Source organism: Macaca fascicularis, chromosome 20 (assembly GCF_037993035.2).
Source record: "Macaca fascicularis isolate 582-1 chromosome 20, T2T-MFA8v1.1".
NCBI classification, from domain to species: domain Eukaryota; kingdom Metazoa; phylum Chordata; class Mammalia; order Primates; family Cercopithecidae; genus Macaca; species Macaca fascicularis.
In genome coordinates, this window is record NC_088394.1 from 44,084,009 (window position 1) to 44,107,258 (window position 23,250).

General features: G+C 47.0%; 1 protein-coding gene across 1 annotated transcript in view; it reads right to left on the minus strand.

Annotated features, from left to right (window-relative positions):
• Positions 1-23,250, minus strand: part of ABCC11 (ATP binding cassette subfamily C member 11) — a 63,956-nt gene that overhangs the window by 10,773 nt on the left and 29,933 nt on the right. Inside the window, exons 14-23 of the mRNA XM_065537743.2 lie at positions 20,713-20,916; positions 18,239-18,373; positions 18,063-18,165; positions 16,313-16,402; positions 13,909-14,012; positions 12,550-12,747; positions 7,628-7,854; positions 7,380-7,517; positions 4,857-5,043; positions 894-983 (exon numbers count right to left, since the gene is read on the minus strand). Coding sequence (XP_065393815.1) covers positions 894-983; positions 4,857-5,043; positions 7,380-7,517; positions 7,628-7,854; positions 12,550-12,747; positions 13,909-14,012; positions 16,313-16,402; positions 18,063-18,165; positions 18,239-18,373; positions 20,713-20,916 — 1,476 coding nt within the window. The remainder of the gene's footprint in view (positions 1-893; positions 984-4,856; positions 5,044-7,379; positions 7,518-7,627; positions 7,855-12,549; positions 12,748-13,908; positions 14,013-16,312; positions 16,403-18,062; positions 18,166-18,238; positions 18,374-20,712; positions 20,917-23,250) is intronic.

Genomic DNA, 23,250 nt, shown 5'->3' on the forward strand with positions numbered 1-23,250 from the left:
GGAGAAGTTGGGTCTGACCACCTGGCTGCAAGCCACAGCTCTCCACGCTGGTGCCATGTCACGGCAGCATCCTGGGCAGGAAATCAGGGCCCTACAATTCTTAAATTCCACTCATGCAAGGGGGCAGGAGACCTGATTTGCAGAGGGCTCTGCCAGCCCCAGCCTGTATGATCTTAAGCAAATGTTCTGCCTGGGCCAACCTCGGTTTCCTTGTTTGAAAAATGTGGATAATCATTCAATCAACCTGATAAAATTGTTCCATGATCCCATGAGATAATCTAGGTAAAAAGCTTAGTGCCATGCCTGGCCCGTAGAAAGGTCTCAATCACAATAATAAAGAACATGATGGAGCCTCCCTATGGGTCAGGCAGTGTGCTACGCGCTTTATGTGTTATATCATTTCAACTTTGTGATAATCTGGCAAAGCGATGCTATTGTCTTTCTCATTTCAGAGATGAGGAAAAGAGTTTGAATAAGTTTCCCAGGTTATTCCAATGATTCAAATGATAAAGCTTAGACTTGAACCCAGGAAATCTGGCTACAGAATCTGTGTTCTTAACCACCATGACATAAATGGAAGCAATAATAGGAACAAAGATTATTGTCATCATTATTATTGCACCAGGCAAACCTCTCATTTCTAAGAGGAGCAGATGATCTCCTCTTCCCCCTAGGAATGCTGTGAGGGATGTGGACAAAGTGAGCAGACAGGTGTGGAAGAGCTTCAGCAAGATGGTCAACAAAAGTCTGGGGAGGATGGGGAGGAAGGGCCAGGAGCCTGCTGTTTCCTGGGACGGTCTCAGGGCTCTGAGGTCACTGGGGCTTGTAGAGGTCACAGAAGTCACGCCCCAACTTGCGTAGCTCCCCACACCAGACCCAGACCTGAATCACACCTTCATGTACTGCAGCATCCTCTCTGCAGCCACGAAGTGTGCCTCTGTCTCTGCGCCAGTCCGGGCAGCGGCCTGGAAGGTGGACGCCAGCTGGAAGGAAGGAGAAGTGTTGGGGGTCAAGAGGCTGCTGGGGTGTGCCCAGGCTCTTCAACGCTCCTGACAACCACTGATTGCCATTGCCCCTGAGTGACCCCTGAAACTAAGATAATTTTCCTAGGAAGAATGGAGCAGAGGCCGCTGGTGCCCCCTCAGCCCTCTTCTGAGTTTAGCTGCAGCTGCGATGGACAATTCTCTCCCCAGACACTGTTCCACCTCAAGTGCCCTCTGTATGTCTTTCTGCTCAAGACCTCTGCCCACATCACAGCAACCACCTAGCCTGTGCATGAGGGCATCCCAGAAACCCAGGAGACTTAAGGCTACTGAGAATGAACTTTGACTGATGGGGAACAAGAGCTAGCAGAGATAAATGCTCCCATCTCCCAGCCTTTGAGGGCATGGTCCTGGGAATATCCCATACGCTCCTCAGGAGATCCCAGGACAGTTGAGCCCTAGTGACATAGAACAGGGACCCCAATGTCAGACTTCCATGATGACTTCCTCCTTCCCCGTCTCACTTTTCTGCTCCCCCAATCCTGGTTCCTGGTAGCACCTCCCAAATAAGCTGCCCGCACCCAAGTACCTGTCTCAGGTCCTGCCTTCAGGGAAACCCAGGCTAGAGGAGTGAGGGACTCTTGGGAATTGGGGGTACCAAAGATAAGGAAACTGAGGCTCCAAAAGAAGAAATTACATTCATAGAAACATCTAGAAGCTGGAGGCAGAGCTGGGGTTAGGGCCCCGGTCTATAACCTCCATTACCCTGGCCCAAGAAACGGGCAAAAAGGACGTGCAGGGGGTGCTGGGTAACACATTCATCTACATTCATTCAACAAACTGGTGGATGGCTCTGTGCCGGAAGCTGGACCAGGCTCCATGTCCCAAAGTGTGGCAGATGTAAGCCTGCCCTCAAGGAGCTCCCAGCCGGATGGAAAGGCAGACAAGGCAACAAAGAATAAAGTGCAGAGGGGTGCACTCCACAACGGAGAAGCCCTGGAGAGCCACTGGGATGCACAGGAGGGGTCCTGGATGAGGGCACAGGGAAGGATTCCAGGAAGAGTCAGTCCTAGAGCGACATTTTTAAGGTGAAGTAAGATGCAGTGGGCTAAAGATGTGTGGAGAAGAGTGTTCCAAACAGAACAGCCTATGTAAGCGCTGAAAGCGGCAAATTCACAGATTACACCCAGGCACCCACAAGCTGTTTGGCTATGGCTGAAACAAAAGGGTGTGGGAAGGAGGGGAAGCCCTCTGTAAGTCAGAGAAGGTGGGCACCATGATGAAATGGTGCTTAGTCTGGAAAGGAGGCCAGGGGTGGGTTGGAAGACCACATTTCCTCCCATCCCCCAGTGTATCACACCCTGTGGGCTGCCTTGCCAGCATCATGTTCAGGTGTCTGATGGCCTTATGCTTCAGGGAAGCTTGGTTAATCCAAACTAATCACATTAATTCAACTCCTCTTGCCAGAGATTGGTTTATGTGTGGGCTCATGATGCCATTGCGGCCATTGAAGGATGAGAAGGCATCAGATGGGTGTGTCCTTGAAAACTTCTCTTTGCTTTTAAAAAGGAACAAACACATGGAAAAAGTTATCTCCTCTCCAGCCTTTGACTGTTATTGTGGGAGGATGTGTCACTTGGGGCTGCAGCAGCCATTTTGTGACCATGAATACAGACAGACTTGCAGACAAAGCTAGACTGTGGATGCCAGCACTAAAAGGTAGAATGATCAAGGGTTCTTGCTAGGCCACTACATGAGCCAACTGAGCATAGCCCTACCCCAGCCTTCTGGTTACATGAGAGAATAAGTTCCCAGATGGTCGAGGCCATTTTGGGTTGATTCTTTGCCTCACAGCCAGATGCATCTCTGGCACTTCCTGAGAAGCCTCTTAAGGCTACAAAGCAATGTGATGTGTGATTCCTGCCTCCCAATGCTCGAATGCAATTTTCTCAAAAGTGCATGCAGAAGTCAGTGAGGTTCTGGCTTGACTGCAGCAGAGGGAGCACATTGAGGTCAGGACCCCATAGCTGAAGTTTGGTAGACAGGAGACGGAGTTTTCGAAGGCTTCTGAACAAAGCAGTGACATGATGAAAACTATAATTAAAGATTACTCTGGTGAGAGTGTGGAAGGTGACTTGGAAAGTGCTGCAGGGCTGGGGATTGAGAAGTTATGACCAGGATGAAGATAAGATGCTTAAATAATACAGCAGACCTTGAAAAGAAAAAATGACCCTCAAGGGCCCTTTTGAAGCAGTCAGTCCCCCAGGCAGGGTTTCCCATTTGTGTCTCCGGTGGTGCAACAACCTTGGAGCAACTGCCTGCTGTGAACGGGGCACCCTGGGAGAGACGAGCCTCTGCCTCGCTCCTTACAGGGGCTGCGCTTAAGGCAGCGCCAGCACTGGGCAAGCTTCGCCCTGAGCGTTGCCCTCCTGATCTATGTCCTGAAGCAGCAGCAGGAGGGATTTCTGGGCCTTAGTGGTTCCGAATCCCCTAAGACCCTGGTGTGGTGCCTCTCCCTGAGAGTGCTGGAGGTCTGGGGGTCACTCTGCACTGGTGCACGTGTGTATATCAGAGAGAGAGAGAGAGGATGTGAGCCTGTGCACACACCTGCGTCTTACTGGCTATGGGAACATGGCCAAGTTACTTAAACTCTCTAAGCCCTAAGTTTTCTATTTGTAAGACCAGAACAATAATAGCTAATATTCATTGAGCATTTATTGCAGGCCAGGCACTACTCTAGGTTTTCACAAGCATTAAGTCTCACATTTACACATAATCCTCACAAGGCTATTATTTTTGAAACCTTTATTATCTCCCCTTTACAGATGAAGAATCCCAGGCACAGAGAGGTTAACCAATTTACCCAAAGCCACACAGCTAATAATGGGCAGAGCCTCTTTGAACCTGGATATTCCAAACCACATGTTCTTTTTTTTTTTTTTTTTTTTGAGATGGAGTCTCGCTCTGTCACCCAGGCTGGAGTGCAGTGGCGCGATCTTGGCTCACCGCAAGCTCCGTCTCCTGGGTTCACGCTATTCTTCTGCCTCAGCCTCCCGAGTAGCTGGGACTACAGGCACCTGCCACCATGCCTGACTAATTTTTTTTTGTATTTTTTTACTAGAGATGGGGTTTCACCGTGTTAGCCAGGATGGTCTCGATCTCCTGACCTCATGATCCACCCACCTCGGCCTCCCAAAGTGCTGGGATTATAGGCGTGAGCCACGGCGCCCGGCCCCAAACCACATGTTCTTAACCACTTTGCTCATCTCATGCAGTGGGGTGAGCACTGAATGCCTGGAAGAGAGCACAGCCAGTGCCTGCCATTGCACCAGCTCAGTGGAAGTCTGTTTCAAGTCTTAGGCACATTTAAGTTTGAGAAGCCCTGTTCTAGGGGCCGGGCTGCGAAACCCACCTTTTAAACGACCCTTCCAGGTGATTCAGAAAGGTTTGACAGCTCAATCAGGATAGGAACGGTTAGGTACAAAGACAGCAGCCAGGAAGCCAAGAGGTCAGGGTTCCCTTACCAGCTCTGCTAACATGCATCTGTTTGGACAAGTCCTTCCCTTGTCTGGGCCTCAGTTTCCCCAACTGCACAATATGAGCATTGGACTCTGTTGCCTGTGGGCTCCCCCTTCATTCCCCCTTCATTCTATTAAATACCTTTGAATACAGACTTCCCAATTCAGAGCTGACCACGAGGAAACAGAGCAAAGTAGCCAATTTCAGAAGGCCAAGCACGTTAACTCCTAAGATCACATGTGGCCAGAACTTAAGGTGTCACTGAATACCTGAGGACCCCCTGAGTCTGCCCAGAAGCCGCAGGCAGAGGATGAGCAAAGCTCAGACAGGGCCCACACAGGGTCACCTCCTCACCTGCAGCACGATGCTGAGAGCCATGGCTTTAAAGGAGTAGGAGGTGGAGGAAATGCCAAAAGCCACGAACAGGGCAACAGCCAAGGTCACAAGGTTGGTCAAGATCTCCAGCCTCAATGCCACCCATCGCGTGGAAGACAGAAACAACCACAGGTAGTTATTCTGCGCATCAGTCAGCCTCTTAAACCTGAGAAGGAAAGCACAGACTAAGAACCACGTGTTTGTCCGACCCAGGGTCTCCCCGGGTCTGGGTAGATACCGGCTGCTTCCTCCAGCATCCAGGTCCCCACTCCCAGCAGCAGGGCCTGATTTTTCTTTGGGGAGTTCCTCCCTACCACTTTCTCAGCCATGAATTTGGGTGCAGTTGACCTGACTCCTAACCCAGATTGAGGAGTAGGCTCTGCCAGTAAGGCCCGTCCTTAGCACGCACTCCTCGCCTAACCTCTGCGACTCACTCAGAGATGGGTGAGTTACCCTAAACTGGCCACAGAGAGTGAATAAATGCCAGGACGTGTGAGTGAGTGTGGGAGTGGTTCCTTTCAGTGGGATGATGGGAGATCCGAAACTACCATTCTGCTACTAGGAGGGGAGCCTGGAGCCACCAGAGGGTCTCTGGAAGCTTAAAGGTAAAATAACACAGTGGAAGGCAGAGCAGCAAAGCCAAGACACCCGGGGAACATTAGCTGAGTCTCTGGATTAAGCCTCACTTTAAGCAAGTCCTCCTCCCCAGCCTTTTGTTATGAAAATTGTTATAAGTACCGAGAGATTAAAAGCTTGATTTAATGAACATCTGTATACCCACTAATGAAAAATTTTTGAAGTACCAAGAAATTAAAAAGTTGGTTCCAAGAATATCTGTATACCCTCTACCTAATTTAGCAATTGTTACTATTTTGCCATATTTAAGTCATACTTTTAAGCTAGTTTGAATTAGTTTTTTCTGTCACTTCCAACCAACAGAGACCTACCAATTTCCAATTTTCACATACCACCATCACAGTTTTCCATATCAATCACAACCTATACTGTTAATTGATTAGTATTCTTATTTTACATGATTTATTTGAGAATGTATATTAAAAGAAACTTTACTCACAACCTTAAATTATATAAATAATGGCTTTGATACGTTAGTTGCATTTTTTCTAAAGTACATTCAAATAAAACTTTGATTATTGAAATTAAATATTCATTTACACATCAACTAAAACCATCTTACCATCTGAGTGGGCTATCACCCCAGCACAGTGGCCCTTCTGACTCACTCTGTCCATACCCTCTGAACCTTTGCATAAGATATTCCAAATTCCGTCCACCTTACCTTTCTATACTGATTGAGTCACCTCCACCTTGAGGCCTTCCCAGATTAAACAAAACAGACCCTGGTCACTCTGTGGCCCCTGTGCTCAAGCCACCTTGCTATCCTTCAAACCTACTCCCCCATCTCACGGTCTTTGCGTTTACTGTCCCCTCTGCCTGCAGAGGTCCTGCCCACATAACTCCATAGCTCAACCCACACTTGATTTAGATCTCTGCTCAGGTCCTTTTCTCTGAGACCTTCCCCAACAACAGCTCCAATCCCTCCAGTCTCTCTTCGTCTGCGTGTCTTGGTATATACCTTGGGGCAGGGTTCTCAGTGTGGGCTGAGCGAATGCATCGCTCCAGGATCCCTTCAGTCCTAGAGTCTGCACAGACCTTGAGTGGTCTACAATGCCACTGAGAGAGCAGGTGCACAGTTCATCCAATATTCCAGCTAACTGAGCACATACCATCTCCCAAATGTGTGCCCAAGTCTTACCCAGGCTTCAAGGCCAGCTCAGATGCCACCTCCTCCTGAAAGCCTTCTCTGATCCCCCCCAGGCCACCTCCTTCCCCTCTGAATTCCCAAGTAGTTTATCTGCCCCTCTTTGATGCCATCTATCTTCTTCAATCATGTATAATTACAAAAACATGTGCCTGTTTCTCCCTTTTCCACCAGACTATGAACTTCTTGTAGGTGAAGACCGTGCTTGATTATCCTCTACGAACAGATAAGTTCATGTTACACCATTAAACCTCAACAACAATCATAGGACTTGTTTGCTTGTTTGTTTCAACATTTAGGAGGCAAATCTATGGCATGAGTAGTGAAGGAAGTTCTGTTATTTAGAAAGCTATTGTTCCTTATTGTTTTGTTAAAGTTAGATATTTGTTTGGAAGTGAAAGAAATAACATAATGCAAGATGTGTTTGCACAGTAATGCACCCTATCATTAAATGTATGTATACATATGTCCATATATATACACACACAATATATCCAAGGCCTTTAAAGTTTACAAACATTTTTCCTATTATTTACATTTTTCATTATTATAAATGAAAGAATGGCTCAGCAGGTTCTGGAGGCTCAGAGAAATAAGTCCATCGAACAATGTGCTCTGGTGCTTTTGAGGATGATGCCATTCCCAGATGCTCCATTCTTTCCCTGATCCCCACCACCCCTGTGGTTCCATCATTCTCAAATGGCAGCAGAAGGACTCACTGGCTGATGAAGTCTTCAGTTTTTCCATAGACATGGATGGAGCTCAGGCCTTGCAGAGAATTGAGGATGTGGGAGAATAAAGGGGACCGGCTATAGTTCTCCAATCTCTTGAACACACCGATGGCCTTCTTGAACATCCTGAATAGACAGTGGAAGTAAGGGACCTGGACCGTCCACCTCTGGGACCATCTAGTCTGGGTTGGTCCCAGCCTTGCTCCCCAAGTCACAAGCAAAAAGAACCTACTCACATATAATAAACGAAGCAAATAACCATGATTGTGGCTCCCATTAACAGGATATATGGAGACAGCATACTGATAACCAACAGGATGGCGATCACCAGCAAGGACAGGACCATGAACTGCTCTGAAAAGATGGGCAAGAGCTGGTCCAGCTCTTCCAAGTCCCCTGCGAAGCAGTTCAAGAGCCGGCCTATTGGGATGGTGTCAAAGAAACTCATGGGGCAGCGGAAAACCTGCAGGGACAAAATCAGTGTGGACCGTGAGAGAAGCTGCAGGCCCTCCTCAAGATTGGATGAAGATGTCTATTACCCTTGACTCTAAAGAGCCATGGGATGTGATCCCAGGGGTCTCCAGGGCAGGCAATGTAGAGCAATGGTTTAAAAGCACAGATGGGCTCCATGGCTACCTGACTCCTCCACCTACTGCTGTCTGACCTCGGGCAAGTACTGAGCTCCTCTGAGTCTCAAGGTCCTTGTTAATGAAATGGTGATGAAAACGATGCTTCATAGAGTTGTAGTGAGGATCACACAACTCCTCAAATATACTAAACACTGAAGTGTATAATTTAAAAGTGTGAATGTACGGTATATGAATTATATCCTGTAAAGCTATTAGAGAGAATACATTGAAAATGCTCAAAGCAGTGCCTCCCCCGAGGTAGGAGGTGAGACTTGACTCTGAAGGCGGGGTTTGAACGCCAGACCAAATTGAGGACTAGCTAAAACAGGGGCAGGGTGGAAGCCACTTTCCATAAGACAGGCCTACCAGTGTGTCATGTCAGTTTACCACTGCCATGGCAACATCCAGGAGTTACCGCCCCTTTCTGGGTCATCAATGACTTGATGACTTGGAAGTTGCCACCCTTTTCCTAGAAACTTCTGTATAAACTGTCCCTTAATCTACATGTAATGAAAAGTAGGTATAATATGACTGCAAACCTGCCCTGAGCTGCAGCTGTCAGCACACTGCCTACGGGGTAGCCCTGCTCTGCAGGGTCAGTCATAGAGCTGCAACACTGCCAGAACTGCAACACTGACACTTCAGTAAAACTGTTTTCTTCTACCCTACCACTGGCTCACCCTTGAATTCTTCCCCGGGCAAAGCCAAGAACTCTCATGGACTAAGCCCCATTCTGGGGTTTGCCTGCCCTGCATCACCCTCAGTAGGCATTCTATCCATACCAGCTCTTATGATTTTCTACAGATGGCACTATTTTCACTCAGGACTGCCAAAGATTAGCAGCAGCAATCCCACTGTGGTTGCACACGATTTGGACCCTTGGATCAAATTTAGCCGTAACTGCCCCCTTCTTGAAGGTGGTACCTCCAAGTTGATCTCTAACAGCCAGTGGGCATGAGGCCTTTCAGAGATCAAAGGACATTTCAAACCACAAGGTAGGCTCTAACAAAAGCATTTCGTTTGGTGTCCTTGTTTTGCAGATGAGGAAACTGAAGATTGCAGAAGAGGAAGTGGCTCTGTAACTTATTCGTTACCCAAGTGGTTAATGGCAAAACCATGATCCAATTAAGGCCTTCTGAGGCTTTCCCAAGCCTGGCACAGTCACTCTTCACAGAAGGCAATTTCTTAAAGATTCATGGCACTGACAAAATGACCACCTACATTTCCCCATGTACTTCTCAAGCTATAATGCAAGAAGTAGAAATGAAGAGAAGTCAATGGCATCTATTAAAGTCAAACTCACGGAAAGAGCAGGGAAGGACATTTTGACTACTAAATGTAATTATTTGAGCCATGAACTGTTCCCTATAGCTGCTCTCATTGCAAATGCATGGATACTGCTGACCAAGTGTAGTTCTCATGTATGTTTGCTTTCTAGCTGGTGGGGTAGTGAGGGTCGGAGGGGCAAATTTAGGGCCACCTTGCTTTTTCTGCCTCTAAAATGCCTTCAATTTTATTTCCAGAATGTTTTGTTAAATACTTGAGCTAAAGTAACCAGAATTGTCATGATCACTCAGAGGAATCAAAGAGCAAAAGGGTCACCCCTTCAAGGACTCTGAGCACGCCTTGCGGGTGCGGGGCATGGCGGGGTTGTGGAGGAGACACAGGAACGGACCTCATTTCCACTGTGGGTGAGGAAGTGCATCTGTGGAAGCCCAGCATTACTCTGGATTAGGGACCAATGGCGGTAACAAAGGGAAAAGGGTTTTGGTTTCTGATTGTCTTCTAAGTATCACAATGATCTGGGGTTGTTCTTGTTTGTTCATTTTTGCTTCATTTTTTTCTGTTGTGCTTGCAGTTGAGCGAATTTTTTCAGATTTATCCTTTACTTGTGATTCTTTAAAACTACAAAGACAAATTTAAAGTTTAAAAAGCCACAAAAGGACTGGAAAAATGAAAATATCTTAAATATGAAACACATTTTCATGGAAAGAAACTTGAACATTTCTCAAAATTAAAATACAAAATGTCATGTAGAGGCATGGGCACTGGATATTTCTAGAATCTTGGAATGTGCCATCAAAAGAAACTCAGAGACCACCTGGAGGGCTGAGGGCCACCCCCAGAGGACGGGTGGGAAAGTGTCAGGCCTCAGGTAGAATGTCCCCCTCCTGCTTTCTGATTCTGCCAAGCTTTACCTGAGAGGTAGGGAAAAGCTTCGTCTCACCCTGCCGAAGTTGAAACACTTGATGGCAACACAATTTGCATTCAGTCTACAAGGAACGATGGGCCACCCTCACCTCCCGTGTCTCCAAGTCAAAACCCCCACTCCCACCTCTGAGATCAGCCTTCTAGAACTCCATTCGCCTCCCAGAAGCGCTCTGCTTTTGTTCACCTTCAGTCTCCTGGTCTTGAGCTGGCTAAATCTGATTCCTCCTTCAAGGAGGGAAGCTCCCAAGAAGGCTTTCTGGACTCTCCCCACTTTCTTCCCCTGCCCTCAAGCTAAGACAAGGTGCCTCTTACATTCTCATGGCCCTGTGTGCCCCATCCCATTTTCTTGTCCATCTTCTCCATTAGACTATACACCCATAATGGCCCAAATCCTACCTGCACTGTGCATTCTCTGATGTGAGCCCCATGGCCACTGCAGAAACTGGCACATAGTAACACTTAGTAAGTGAGGGAGAGGAATGACATTTCCAAGAAGCAGTGTGATACCACAGACAATTTGGTATGTGTGTGTGTGTGTGTGTGTGTGTGTGTATATATATATATATATATATATATATATATATTTTTTTTTTTTTATGAGATAGGGTCTCACTGTCTCCCAGGCTGGAGTGCAGTGGCATGATCTTGGCTCACTGCAACCTCCACCTCCCTGACTCAAGCGATCCTCCTTGATCCTCAGTTCCCCGAGTACCTGGGACTACAGACACAAGCCCCCATGTCCGGCTAATTTTTATATTTTTGGTAGAGACAAGATTTTGCCACGTTGCCCAGGCTGGTCTTGAATTCTTGAGCTCAAGCAATCCACTCACCTCGGGCCTCCCAAAATGCTGGGATTCCAGGCGTGAGCCACCATACCCAGCTGACAATTGAGTATTCTAACCAAACACATATTCCAACTTTAACATATGTGAGATTTCAGTATCCTCATATGTAAAATGAGGATAATATCCACTTCAAAGAGAACTCAGGGCAATCATAAGCAACTCTACGTGACCATGCTCAGCCAGTGGAGGCCAGCGTTGCTGTGGCCCTCCATCAAGGGACACTGAGCTCTTATAACCAGACTTCCAGCAGCGGGAGAACTCCGCCACACCTTCGTCACTCCCTCCTCATCAAGCAGCCCGGTTCACCCAGCTGCAACGACGACATTTTAGAAAAGGCAAAGCTATGAAGAGAGTAAAAAGGATCAGTGGTTGCCAGGAGTTTGAGGGTAGGGAGGGAGAATGAATAGGTGGGGCACAGGGTTTTGTTTATGGCAGGGGAACTATTCTGTACCGTGGATACATGTCATTATACATTTATCAAAACCCACAGAATGCACAGCACAAAGAATGCACCATAAGGTGAACCGTGGACATTCGTTAATAATAATAATTAATAATGTATCAATATTGACTCATCAATTGTAACAAACATCCCATGTTAATGCAAGATGTTAAGAATAGGAGAAGTGGGCCAGGTGCAGTGACTCACAACTGTAATCCCAGCACTTTAGGAGGCTGAGATGGGCAGATGACTTGAGCCCAGGAGTTCAAGACCAGCCTGCGCAACATGGCAAGACCTGTCTCTACAAAAATACAAAAAATACAAAACTTAGCCAGGCGAGGTGGTGTGCGCCTGTGGTTCCAGCCACTCGGAGGTTAAGGTAGGGAGGACTTCTTCAGCCCAAGAGGTTGAGGCTGCAGTAAGCTGTGATCACACCACTGCACTCCAGCCTGGGTGATAGGCAGGTATATGAGAACTCTCTGTACCGTCATCTCAATTTTTCTGTAAACCAAAAGTGCTCAAAAAACAAAGTTGTCTGGGCATGGTGGCTCACACCTTAATCCCAGCTACTTAGAAGGCCAACGTGGGAGGATTGGTTTAGCCCAGGATTTTGAGACCAGCCTGGGCAACATAGCAAGACCCCATCTCTACAGATAAATAAATAATTAAAGTCTACTAATTTAAAAAAAATAGGCCGAGTATGGTCACTCATGCCTGTAATCCCAGCACTTTGGGGGGCTGAGGTGGATGGATCACTGGAACCCAGGAGTTTGAGACCACCTTGGGCAATGTGGTGAAACCCAGTTTCTACAAAAAATACAAAAATTAGTCAGATCTGGTGGCATGCGCCCGTACTCCCAGCTGCTTGGGAGGCTGAGGCAGGAGGATCGCAGAGGTTGCCGTGAGTGGAGATTGTGCCACTCACTGCACTCCAGCCTGGGCTACAGAGCTCTAAAAAATAAAAAAATAAAAATGAAGCTGGGCAAGTTCGGAGCTTAGCCTTCAGCCCCGCCCAGCACCCAGGCCCATACCTTGTTGAAGAGCTTGTTGTGCAGAGCCGTGGATGCCTTCCTCGTGACCTTGGTGAAAATCCCTGAGGAGCAGACCCCCACACAGATGAGGAGCAGGGTGTTGAGCGCATACACCAGCTGATAGAAGGACAGTTGAGGATTGTCTGCCACGTTGCCTGGGTCTGCCGTGGTTCCATTGCTCTCTCGGCTGCTATTGGTCTTCAAGAAAGAACAGGGGGTCAGACTGCAGGTGTCCAGGGGGAAATTCAGTGGCAGGGAAAGCCTTCTCCCTGGGGCCACGTGAGATCCCGTGGATGGTAGAAGGTGAAGTTGTTTGCCCAAACCTCCCTGCTCAGCGCTTGGCTACTATCTTTTGCCCTTCATTCCCACCGCCCTGCCCTGCACTAGGCCCTCAGAGTCTGCCCTGTGGACACTGCAGCAGCCGGGCCCTTGCACACGCTCTGCTGCGATGCAGCGAGAAGCTTGGGGACGTGATTTCCCGAAACCCCTCCTGGCATGGTTTCAGGCTAGATTCTGCCAAGGAGAGGCACCCACAGGGAAACAGAAAGGTGGAAGAGGAGAAGCCAGCACGCTCAGTGGCAACTGTGGGCAGGAGCGTGGGGTGTGGGGTTTTTCCAGAGGCTGGAAGGCATCCTGGGAATCACCCACTTCAGTTCAGCTGAGATCCCTGATGGCTGCTTCCCCTCCAATGGTTGACTGAGCCTCTAATTCCCTATATTAAATCCTCTGAAGCTCTAAATACTTAGAGTGGCTTCTGCTCTCCTGACCCAAACCTCCTGGTACACAATCCAGAAATAAACCACATGAAGCACTGTGGGGAAAGCATGGCTTCGATTAAGGGCACCAAGTTCAAGTCCCAGCCCTGTCCTGTCCTAGGGCAGGTTCTTCATCCTCTCTAGGCACAGGGTCCCCTTGGGAAAATGGAGACAGTGGAACTTGCCTCAGAATGTGGGTGGGGAGATTAGTGAAATAACTTGACACAGTGTGGCCGGTTGTGGCTCCCAGCTCACAAGACCAGAAGTATATTTTAAATAAACCATAGTGTGGAGGCCAGCCTGGAGCTAAAGGAGACAGTTACTGCAGTGGAATGGAAAGATTCTTGGGGCACTGTCTGGGGATATAAATCTCTTGGTTTTCCAGTAAGACTGATCAGGTGACCACTCATTCTACAAAATCAGGAGGCCTGTGCGGGAGAACCCCAGAGTCCTGGCTCCCCATGGTTCTCTCTGGAACACCAGCTCTGGGCTTGTCATGTGGGTCCCAAGCCATGCTCTGGCTCTTGTGGTCTCAAGGAGCAAGAAGTCACCACACCTCACTCAAGCCCATAGAAACACAGCCCACCCACCTCATGGCACTCACCCCTGAGCCCTGCTCCAACCAGTAGCTCAGCCACCAGAAGCTGAAGATTGTGAAGAAGATGATCAGCACCATGAAGAAGAAAACTATGCAAGAGACCATGTAACCTGGGAGGGAGACAGTGGTGATGTACAAGTGCCACAAACAGGTGCGAGGCAACTGCTGACTCAGGTGCGAGGCAACTGCTGACTCAGCTGCTCAGCCATCCCTGTCTTTGAGTGCTTGGAAACCCTTGAGCCCCACCCACTGTGGACACCTTGGAGGAATGGGAAGAGCTGGGTTCCAAAGTCAGGGAGCCCTGGGTTCAAATCCTGGCTCCACCACTTCCAAACCGTGTGACCTTGGACAAGGTACCAAATGTCAGCAACATGCCACTTCTTTACCTATGAAATAGTGATAACCTTACCAGCTTCAGAGCCATGCTGAAGATGATATGAGATAATGTGTGTCAAGCACTCAGCCCAGTGTCTGGCAGAGGGCAGTGTTCTAGAGAAGTTCGTTCACCTTATACAGGTCCTGCAGGTTCAGTTTTATAAGTAACAATAACAGCTACCTGTTATGTGGTACGCACCATGTACTATCATGTGCTACATGCCAGGAATAGTACTAAATGTATGCAGTATTTCTGAATTAGTAATTCCTATCCCCATTTTCAAAAGTGCTATTGTGTGAATGTATGTGTCTCCAAAATGTTGAAACCAAATTCCCAAGGTGATGGTATTACAAAGTGAGGCCTCTAGGAGGTGACAACCATGAGGATGGAGCCCTCATGAATGGCATTAATGCCCTTAAGAGGCTTCAGAGAGCTGCCTCCCTGGTTTTTTGTTCCTTTTACCATGTGAGGATACAACATTTATCCCCTCCAGGGACAATGGAGGACGCAGCATTCAAGGCGCCATCTTGGAAGTAGATACTGGGCCCTCACCAGACACCAAACTTGCCAGCACCTTGATCTTGGACTTCCCAGCCTCCAGAACAGTGAGAAATAAATTTCTGTTCTTTGTAAACTATCCAGTTAATATATGTTGTTACAGCAGCACAAATAGGCTAATAAAATGAGAAAACTGAATCTGAGAGGGGAACTACCTTGTCCAAACTCGCAGAGTTGGTGAGTGGCAGAGCTGGGATTTGAAGCAGTTAAGGGTGGGAAAAGGCAGGGTACACTCCTTCTTGGGGCACTGCTTCCTGCTCTAGCACTCCTCTCACCTATTTATGCTCACATGTCCCGTGCCTACAGTCTTTTCCCAAATTCTATCCTTCCTTCAAGGGTTGTCTCTTCTTTGATGAGATTTGAGATTCCCTGGCCACAGAGATCTCTCTCACCATCTGATGGAAGCAATGTCTTAATTCTCCAGCTAGATTTCAGCGATGGTTCTTAGATGACTTTATGCCCCCTCCCCTCTAGAGCTTGGCACAGGGCCTGGAACATAGTAGGCACTTTGTAAATACAGATCAATGTATGCTGCTAGATCCATTCATGCATTTCACAAGCATTTGCTGTTCCCTGCTCTGTCTGGGCAGGCCCTGGGTTACTCCTTGCAGGATACCCATGGTGGACAGGGCGGGAACAGTGTCCTGTGTACGCAGCCTACCTCTTCCTCCCCCAGGCATGCAGACAGCAGACATCTTACACAACAGTCAGCTTCCAATGTCAACGATGCGTAAAACGTTTCATGGAGTAAAAATAACTCTCAAAAATCTCTTAAATTACTTGATAAGTACAGCACCATATATTGAGTTTTGTGTTTACAACATTGTACAGTAAATATACATGATGATATACACCATTTAAGAAGGCAGTAGCTTTGAACTTCTAATTGCCTTCTACCTGCCTTAAGAAATAAAAATTAAGAAATTCTAAATCACACCAAAATAAAAGTCCCACCACTGTGACCTTATGCGATGTGGCTGCTATTTTCTATCCGATTCTATTTCATGTCTTTCAGTGCTGCTCATGATAAACTCAGCTGATTGCAAAACCCACTAAGGGAGCAGAGCTCAGAGTTTGAAAAACACTGAAATAATGAGGCAGGATGCGGTGGCTCATGCCTGTAATCCCAGCCCTTTGGGAGGCTGAGATGGGAGGATTACTTGAGGCCAGAAGTTCAAGACCAGCCTGGTCAACATAGCAAGACCCCATCTCTATTCTTTTTTAAAAATTTTTTTAAACTAAAAAAATAGAAAAACACTGAAATAATGAGTATACATGAAAATATAACTTCCAACCTTGGCTTTGATGGTAGAGTTGCTATAACTGAGTAGAGTTTGGTTTTGCAAGTTAGGCCAATAAACACCATGGCTCCTCTGGACCTCTCTACTTCACATGACCTCACATGTTCTAATCTGACCCAGTTTCAGGGATAGGGCTGCTCCAAGAGACAGCCCTGGGCTGGCATGGGAACCATACCTCCAGCTGCCTGGATGTAGTGGTGGTAGACCCTCCAACTCAAGGAGCCTTCTTTCATCTCCTCCTCCTGTGTGAGCTGATGCTCCGGCACTGGGTCAGAGTAGAAGAAGAGAAAAATGGTATGCCTGCCAATCACATGATCTCCTTCCTTCTGTCTCTGGCTTCGATCCTGGGCCAGCTTTTCACCTTCTAGCTTCAGTGCCCCACCTGCGTCTAAGGTTTTTCATGGAAGACCCTGCTGAAAGAAACCTTTGACCTGGGCTCCAGAGCCTGGAAAGGGATCCATCCCTAACCATTCAATCAACTCTGGAGGGACTGCAGGGTCTCCTGTGTATGATGGACTGAGAGAAACGCAGGAAAGAATGAAGAAAACCACCTGGGACCAGAAAACCTGGGTTTCAGAACTGTCACTATGACACTGTGCAACATCAGGCAAATCACTTAACCCTTCTGTTCACTCGTCCAAAAAAATGGAAAGCTGAGAGGGTTGCTAAGTTGCCCTGCAGCCATACACTTCTGAGATAATGCTTCACAAAACAGCCCTGACCAGCCCAGGTGGACTCTTGACCTTGAGCTTGGCCTGAAAACCAGTACCTGGAGATGCCCATAGATGTTTCTGATGATAATTATAGCCATCACGACAGTGACTGTCTGCTGCTGCTGCCTGCTATTCTCCCTTCTAGTAACAACAGCCCAATATTTCCTGGGGAAGAGTGCTCTTTCTCTGGAATTTTAATCCTGAGGGAAATTACACCAGGATGGAAAGTTTTGGAGTAGGTTTTCTTCAAAAAGACTCAATTGGTGGCTGGGCACGGTGGCTCATGCCTATAATCCCAGCACTTTGGGAGGCCTAGGCGGGTGGATCACTTGAGGTCAGGAGTTCGAGACCAACCTAGGCAACATGGTGAAACCCGGTCTCTACTAAAAATACAAAAATTAGCCGGTGTGGTGGTGTGTGCCTGTAGTCCCAGCTACTTGGGAGGCTGAGGTACGAGAATTGCTTGAACCTGGGAGGCAGAGGTTGAAGTGAGCCAAGATCGTGCCACTGTATTCCTGCCTGGGCAATAGAGCAACACTCTGTCTAAAAAAAAGACTCAGTGGGAGACGGGAGCCTACAATGTAACAGGCCCTGTGTGGGGTTCTTCCCTATATCTGACCTCATCTAATCTCCACTACAACCCTGTGGAGTTAAGTACCATCATCTCCACTTTTGCCGAGAGTTCAGAGAGGTTAAGTTAGATGGCCAAGGTCACACAGCTTAGTAAGCAGCAGAGCTGGGATTCAAATCCAGAACTGTCTTACTCGAAAAATGGAAGTCGCTCCCTTCTGCTACTCTGCCCCAGACAAGAGCAAGGCCATGAGCTTCCAGACATCAGGGACTAAACCCAGTTCATTTCTGATCCCTAATACCTTTGCTCTCAATATTTACTGTCTTCCAGTGTGTAGTGAATGAATGTCTACATGCCTGGCCGAGCCTTAAATCTGTGCCATTCAGAGCCAAAGCTACCTCCTATCCTGCCTCTGCTGTGCACCCTCGGCTGTGCCCGCCGCAACACTCACTTCCTGGATCCTTCAGGCCTCCTGCCCAGCAGTCTACACCCCATGGCCCTCAACTACTTGGATCTGAACCCTGTGTATGTAAATGCTTAGGGTCTCAGACACTGAGGGTCATGGCCCAATCTGGGGTCTAGGAGGAAACACTGGGCCATCTGGAGGACCCAGGCAGGCATTCTTGTCCTGTCTCCCGCACCATTACCAGCATTTCCATTGAGAGACTCTTCCAAGGAGGTGGCCAGAGCCTGACTTTCTACCTGTGGCTTCTCTGCTATCTTTGCTGTGTCCTGCAACGTGACCTGGGGAGAGAGCACAGGCCCTGAGTGCACGTGCGTCCACGATGGGGAGTGAGGGCGGCGGGGCAGGACTCACCGATATGGCTTCTTTGTGCATCTTCTGGATAAGTTGGGCATATTTCCCCTTTTTCTGCATTAACTCACTGTGAGTTCCGTTTTCACAGATTTTTCCGTTTTCCAACAAAATGATCTGGTCACAAAATTCTAAGTACTGGACAGTCAGAAGAAAGAAAGCCTTCAGTGAGCACAGGGAAAGATGTTTGATTTTACTATTCACCAGGAAAATGTAAATTTAAATCACGATAAAATATTATTTCATACCAACAGATGAGCAAACATTTAAAAGTTGGACAACTCAAGTGTTGGTGGTGATCTGAGGTAAAAGGAACTCTCCTTAACTATCAGGAGGATTGTAGTTAAGGAGAGTTCCTCGGAGAACTACTTTGGAGAACAATTTGACCTATTCAGTAACATGGAAGATTTTTGAAGTTTATGAACCAATGATTTGACTCCTAAAACTCTACCTGAAAATACTCTCAAACATGTGTACAAAGATACATGTAGAAGGATGTACACGGAAGTATTTTTTTTTTTTTGTAAAAGTGAAAAATAAGAAACAATTGTTCATACTGGAGAAATAAATTCTGGTATATTCAGATATTGGAATGCTATACCAATGAGAATTAAATAAAGTTATGAAGCTGGGTGGAGTGGCTTACGCCTGTAATTCCAGCACTTTCGGAGGCCGAGGTGGGCAGATCACAAGGTCAGGAGTTCGAGACCACTCTGGCCAACATGGTGAAACCCTGTTTCTACTACAAATACAAAAATCAGCCAGGTATAGTGGCGTGTGCCTGTAGTCCCAGCTACTCCGGAGGCTGAGGCAGGAGAATTGCTTGAACCTGGGAAGTAGAGGCTGCAGTGAGCTGAGACTGTACCGCTGCACTCCAGCCTGGGCTGGAGTGAGACTCTGTCTCAAAATATATACATATATATCTTTATATAATTTTTTTAATATATATATAAAGTTACAAGTATCAACATGGAAGATCTCAAAAAACATAATGTTGAGGGGAGAAAAGGAAACTACCAAAGGGCACAGAAAGTAAAAAATAAATTCTATAAAATTCTATAAAGTTAAAAAATATGCAAAAGGAATTTCTTCTTGTCTAGAGATTCACGCATATGCTGTAAAAGTATGAAGACATGCATGGAAACAATAAACAATAAAGTCAGGAGAGCAGAAAGGAGGAACTGCAACAGAATTGGAGAGTGGAATCAATGTTTTATTGTTTAATCTGGGCGGTAGATACATGGGTTTTATTAATTATTTTCTAAACCTTGTTTAGGTTTTAAATATTTTATACCAAAAAAAAATAGTAAAGCAAAAATAAGGAGCGAGAGAAAAAGAAACAGAAGAAGAAGGGGGAGAGAAAATAATAAGGCACTGTGGCCAATGCCATATGTGAAAATACTCAAGGGAAAATGACCCAGGAGAAGCAGCAGCAGAAGCAGTCATTGCACTGAGTTCGTCGTCGGTAAGAAAACACACTGAGGTGGCCCTCAATCTAAGAACGGGAGACTTGCGGGATTCTTTTCTGACAGATTGGCTTCTTTTTCTTTTCTTTTCTTTTTTATTGATTGATTGATTTTCTTTGAGACAGGGTCTTGTTCTGTTGCCCAGACTGGAGTGCAGTGGCACTATCACAGCTCACTGCAGCCTTGACCTCCAGGGCTCTATCCTCTCGCCTTGGCCTCCCCAGTAGCTGGGACCACAGATGCACCACAACACCCGGCTAATTTTTTTTTTTTTTTTTTTTTTTTTGAGACGGAGTCTTGCTCTGTCGCCCAGGCTGGGGTGCAGTGGCTGGATCTCAGCTCACTGCAAGCTCCACCTCCCAGGTTTACGCCATTCTCCTGCCTCAGCCTCCTGAGTAGCTGGGACTACAGGCGCCTGCCACCTCGCCCGGCTAGTTTTTTGTATTTTTTAGTAGAGATGGGGTTTCACCGTGTTAGCCAGGATGGTCTCGATCTCCTGACCTCGTGATCCACCCGTCTCGGCCTCCCAAAGTGCTGGGATTACAGGCTTGAGCCACCGCGCCCAGCCCACCCGGCTAATTTTTTAAATTTTTATAGAGATGGGCGGTCTCTCTAAGTTGCCCAGGCTGGTCTTGAACTCCTGGCCTCAAGCAGTCCTCCTGCCTTGGCCTTCCAAAGTGCTGGGATTACAGGCATGAGCCATCGTGCCGGGCCTGTTTTCATTTTTTGTAACTTGAAAAGCAGGGGTCCACTCATAAAATTTTGAAGATAAAGGAGACCAAAACATTTGTTCTTAATTTTTATCAGGACAAAAATCTTCTACCAGTCTGTTTGCTCTATGTGGAAAGCAGAGGACATCCAAGTTTTTTACAGCCCTCCCCAAATATGGAGTCTAGCCTGAGATGAGGACAGGTGCTGGGAGGCTGTCGCTGAATCACACTCTGAAATGGCAGAGGCTTGAGGATCTACGTTATCCATCAATCACAGTCAGAGCCCTGGAGGGGTTCTCACCTGCAGCTGGTGGGTCACCAGGACGACCGTCTTCCCCCTAAGTGTCTTCTTAATGCACTCCTCAAAAATGTGCTTCCCCACGTGGGCGTCCACAGCAGACAGGGGGTCGTCCAGCAGGTAGAGTTGACGGTCGGAGTAGACGGCGCGGGCCAGGCTGATCCTCTGTTTCTGCCCCCCAGAGAGGTTGAGGCCCCGCTCCCCGATCTGCAGACAGGCAGTAAAAAGCACCATGTCCAGAGAGCAAGCACAGCCAGGTGCGCTCAAATGGGTGGGCAGATGTAGCAGGCAGAACTCCCTCAGTACAGACCAAGATATGCACACACTCCAGGATACCTGATAATTTGGCATTCCGGACTTAAAAATACATAATGTATCTCACTCATATGTGGGAGCTTAAAAGCTGATCTCATGGAGGTAGAGAGTAGAATGACGGACACCAGAGGCTGGAAAGGATTTTTGGGGGTGGGGAAGGGGGGTGAGAATGAAGAGAGGTTGGCTGATGGACACAAACATCAAGTTAGATAGAAGGAATAAGTTCTAATGTTTGATAGCAGAATAGGGTGACTACAGCCAACAACAAGGTATTGTATATTTCAGCAGAGCTAGTAGACAGGAGTCGAAAAGTTCTCAGCACAACAGAAGTGATAAATACTCAAGGTGCTGGGTCCCTTAAATGCCCTGACCTGATCATTACATATTCTACAGATATAACAAAATAGCACAGGTACCCAAAAAAATGCACAAATATTATGCATCAATAAAAATATTTTTCAAAACGTGGTTGAGATGAATAAATTGCTTCTCAATTAATTAAAAATCTTGTAACTCTCCATGTATCCCCTGAATCTAAATTTAAAGATACATAACTTTTAAAAACTTGTAACTCTTACTTAGATACAATTTTTCTAAGCCTATCAACTTCTAGGAGGCAAACATTAAACTACTAAAAATTCAGATAATAAAATAAATCACTCATTCCCAAGTAAGAGTACTGTCTCACATATTATTCTGGTTTTATGTATTTGGTTTTTTGAGGCAGGGTCTCCTCTGTTGCCCAGGCTGGAGTGCAGTGGCACCAGCAATCATGGCTTACTGCGACCTCCGCCTCTCAGTCTCAAGCGATTCTCCCATCTCAGCCTCCTGAGTAGCTGGGACTACAGGTGGTGCCACCACACTCAGCTAATGTTTTTAAACTTTTCTCTTCTTTTTTTTTTTTGTAGAGATGAGGTCTCACTATATTGCCTAGGTTGGTCTCAAACTCCTGGGCTCAAGCAATTCTCCCACCTTAGCCTTCCAAGGTGCTGAGGTTACACTGGACCTGGCCTTATTCAGGTTTTTAATCTCCATTGACAGCACCTGTCAACTTGTGGGACCATTGGCCTGGATTAGGGGTGTCATCAGAGACTATTTGCACTGTGTGCACCCACTCAACAGACCAGAGCTGGAATGGCTGCAAGGAGCTTTACTGACGCTGGAAGGACCATCTCACAGGGCACCTGCTGTGATAGGAGTTGAGGGTGAAAACCCAAGTTACTGAGCATGTTTTGCAGATTAGCGCTCCAGGCAGCCGCCAGCTGGCCCATCCCTCCTTCAGGCTCTGAGGAAGTGGGAGCTGGAGTGTAAGTCCTAGTTCCTGTTCTATCCTGACTGCTTGAAGTCTCTGTAGAGAAGAATCAGAGTTGAAATGGTGGCAGAGAAACCTCCTGTCCCTGCCGTGCTTCCAGGTCACCACTGTGTGACCTTGGACAACCTGCTTGATCTGGCCAAAGCCCAGTTTTCCCATTCACTCATTTACTTATACATCAAATACTATTCAATGCCTACTGTGCTCTTACAATAGTAGTTATCACTTACTCTAGGCCGGGCACTAGTCAAAGCACTTTGTATTAACTCATTTAAACCTCAAAGCAATCCGATCAGGTCAGTACTCTTATTTATGCCATTTTACAGATGAGATCTTGTTCTTCCTATTGAAGAAACAACCTTGAATATGATCATTTAGCTCTCTGCCATCAAAGATGTATAGTCCCAGCTTTAAAAGAAGAAGAATAGGCCAAGCACAGTAGTTCATGCCTATAATCCCAGCACTTTGGGAGGCCGAGCTGGGTGGATCACATGAGGTCAGGAGTTTGAGACTAGCTTGGCTAACATGGCGAAACACTGTCTCTACTAAAAATGCAAAAGTTAGCCGGGCCTGGAGGCACATGACTGTAATCCCAGCTACTCAGGAGGCTGAGGTGGGAGAATCTCTTGAATCTGGGAGGTGGAGGTTGCAGTGAGTTGAGATCACCCCACTGCACTCCTGTCTGGGTGACAGAGAGAGAACGAGATTCCCCTTCAAAAAAAGAAGAAGAAGGGGAAGAAGAAGAAAAAGGTAAAGAAGAAGAAGAAGAAGAAGAAGAAGAAGAAGAAGAAGAAGAAGAAGAAGAAGAAGAAGAAGAAGAAGAAGAAGAAGAAGAGGAGGAGGAGGAGGAGGAAGAGGAAGAGGAAGAGGAAGAGGAAGAGGAAGAGGAAGAAGAAGAAGAAGAAGAAGAAGAA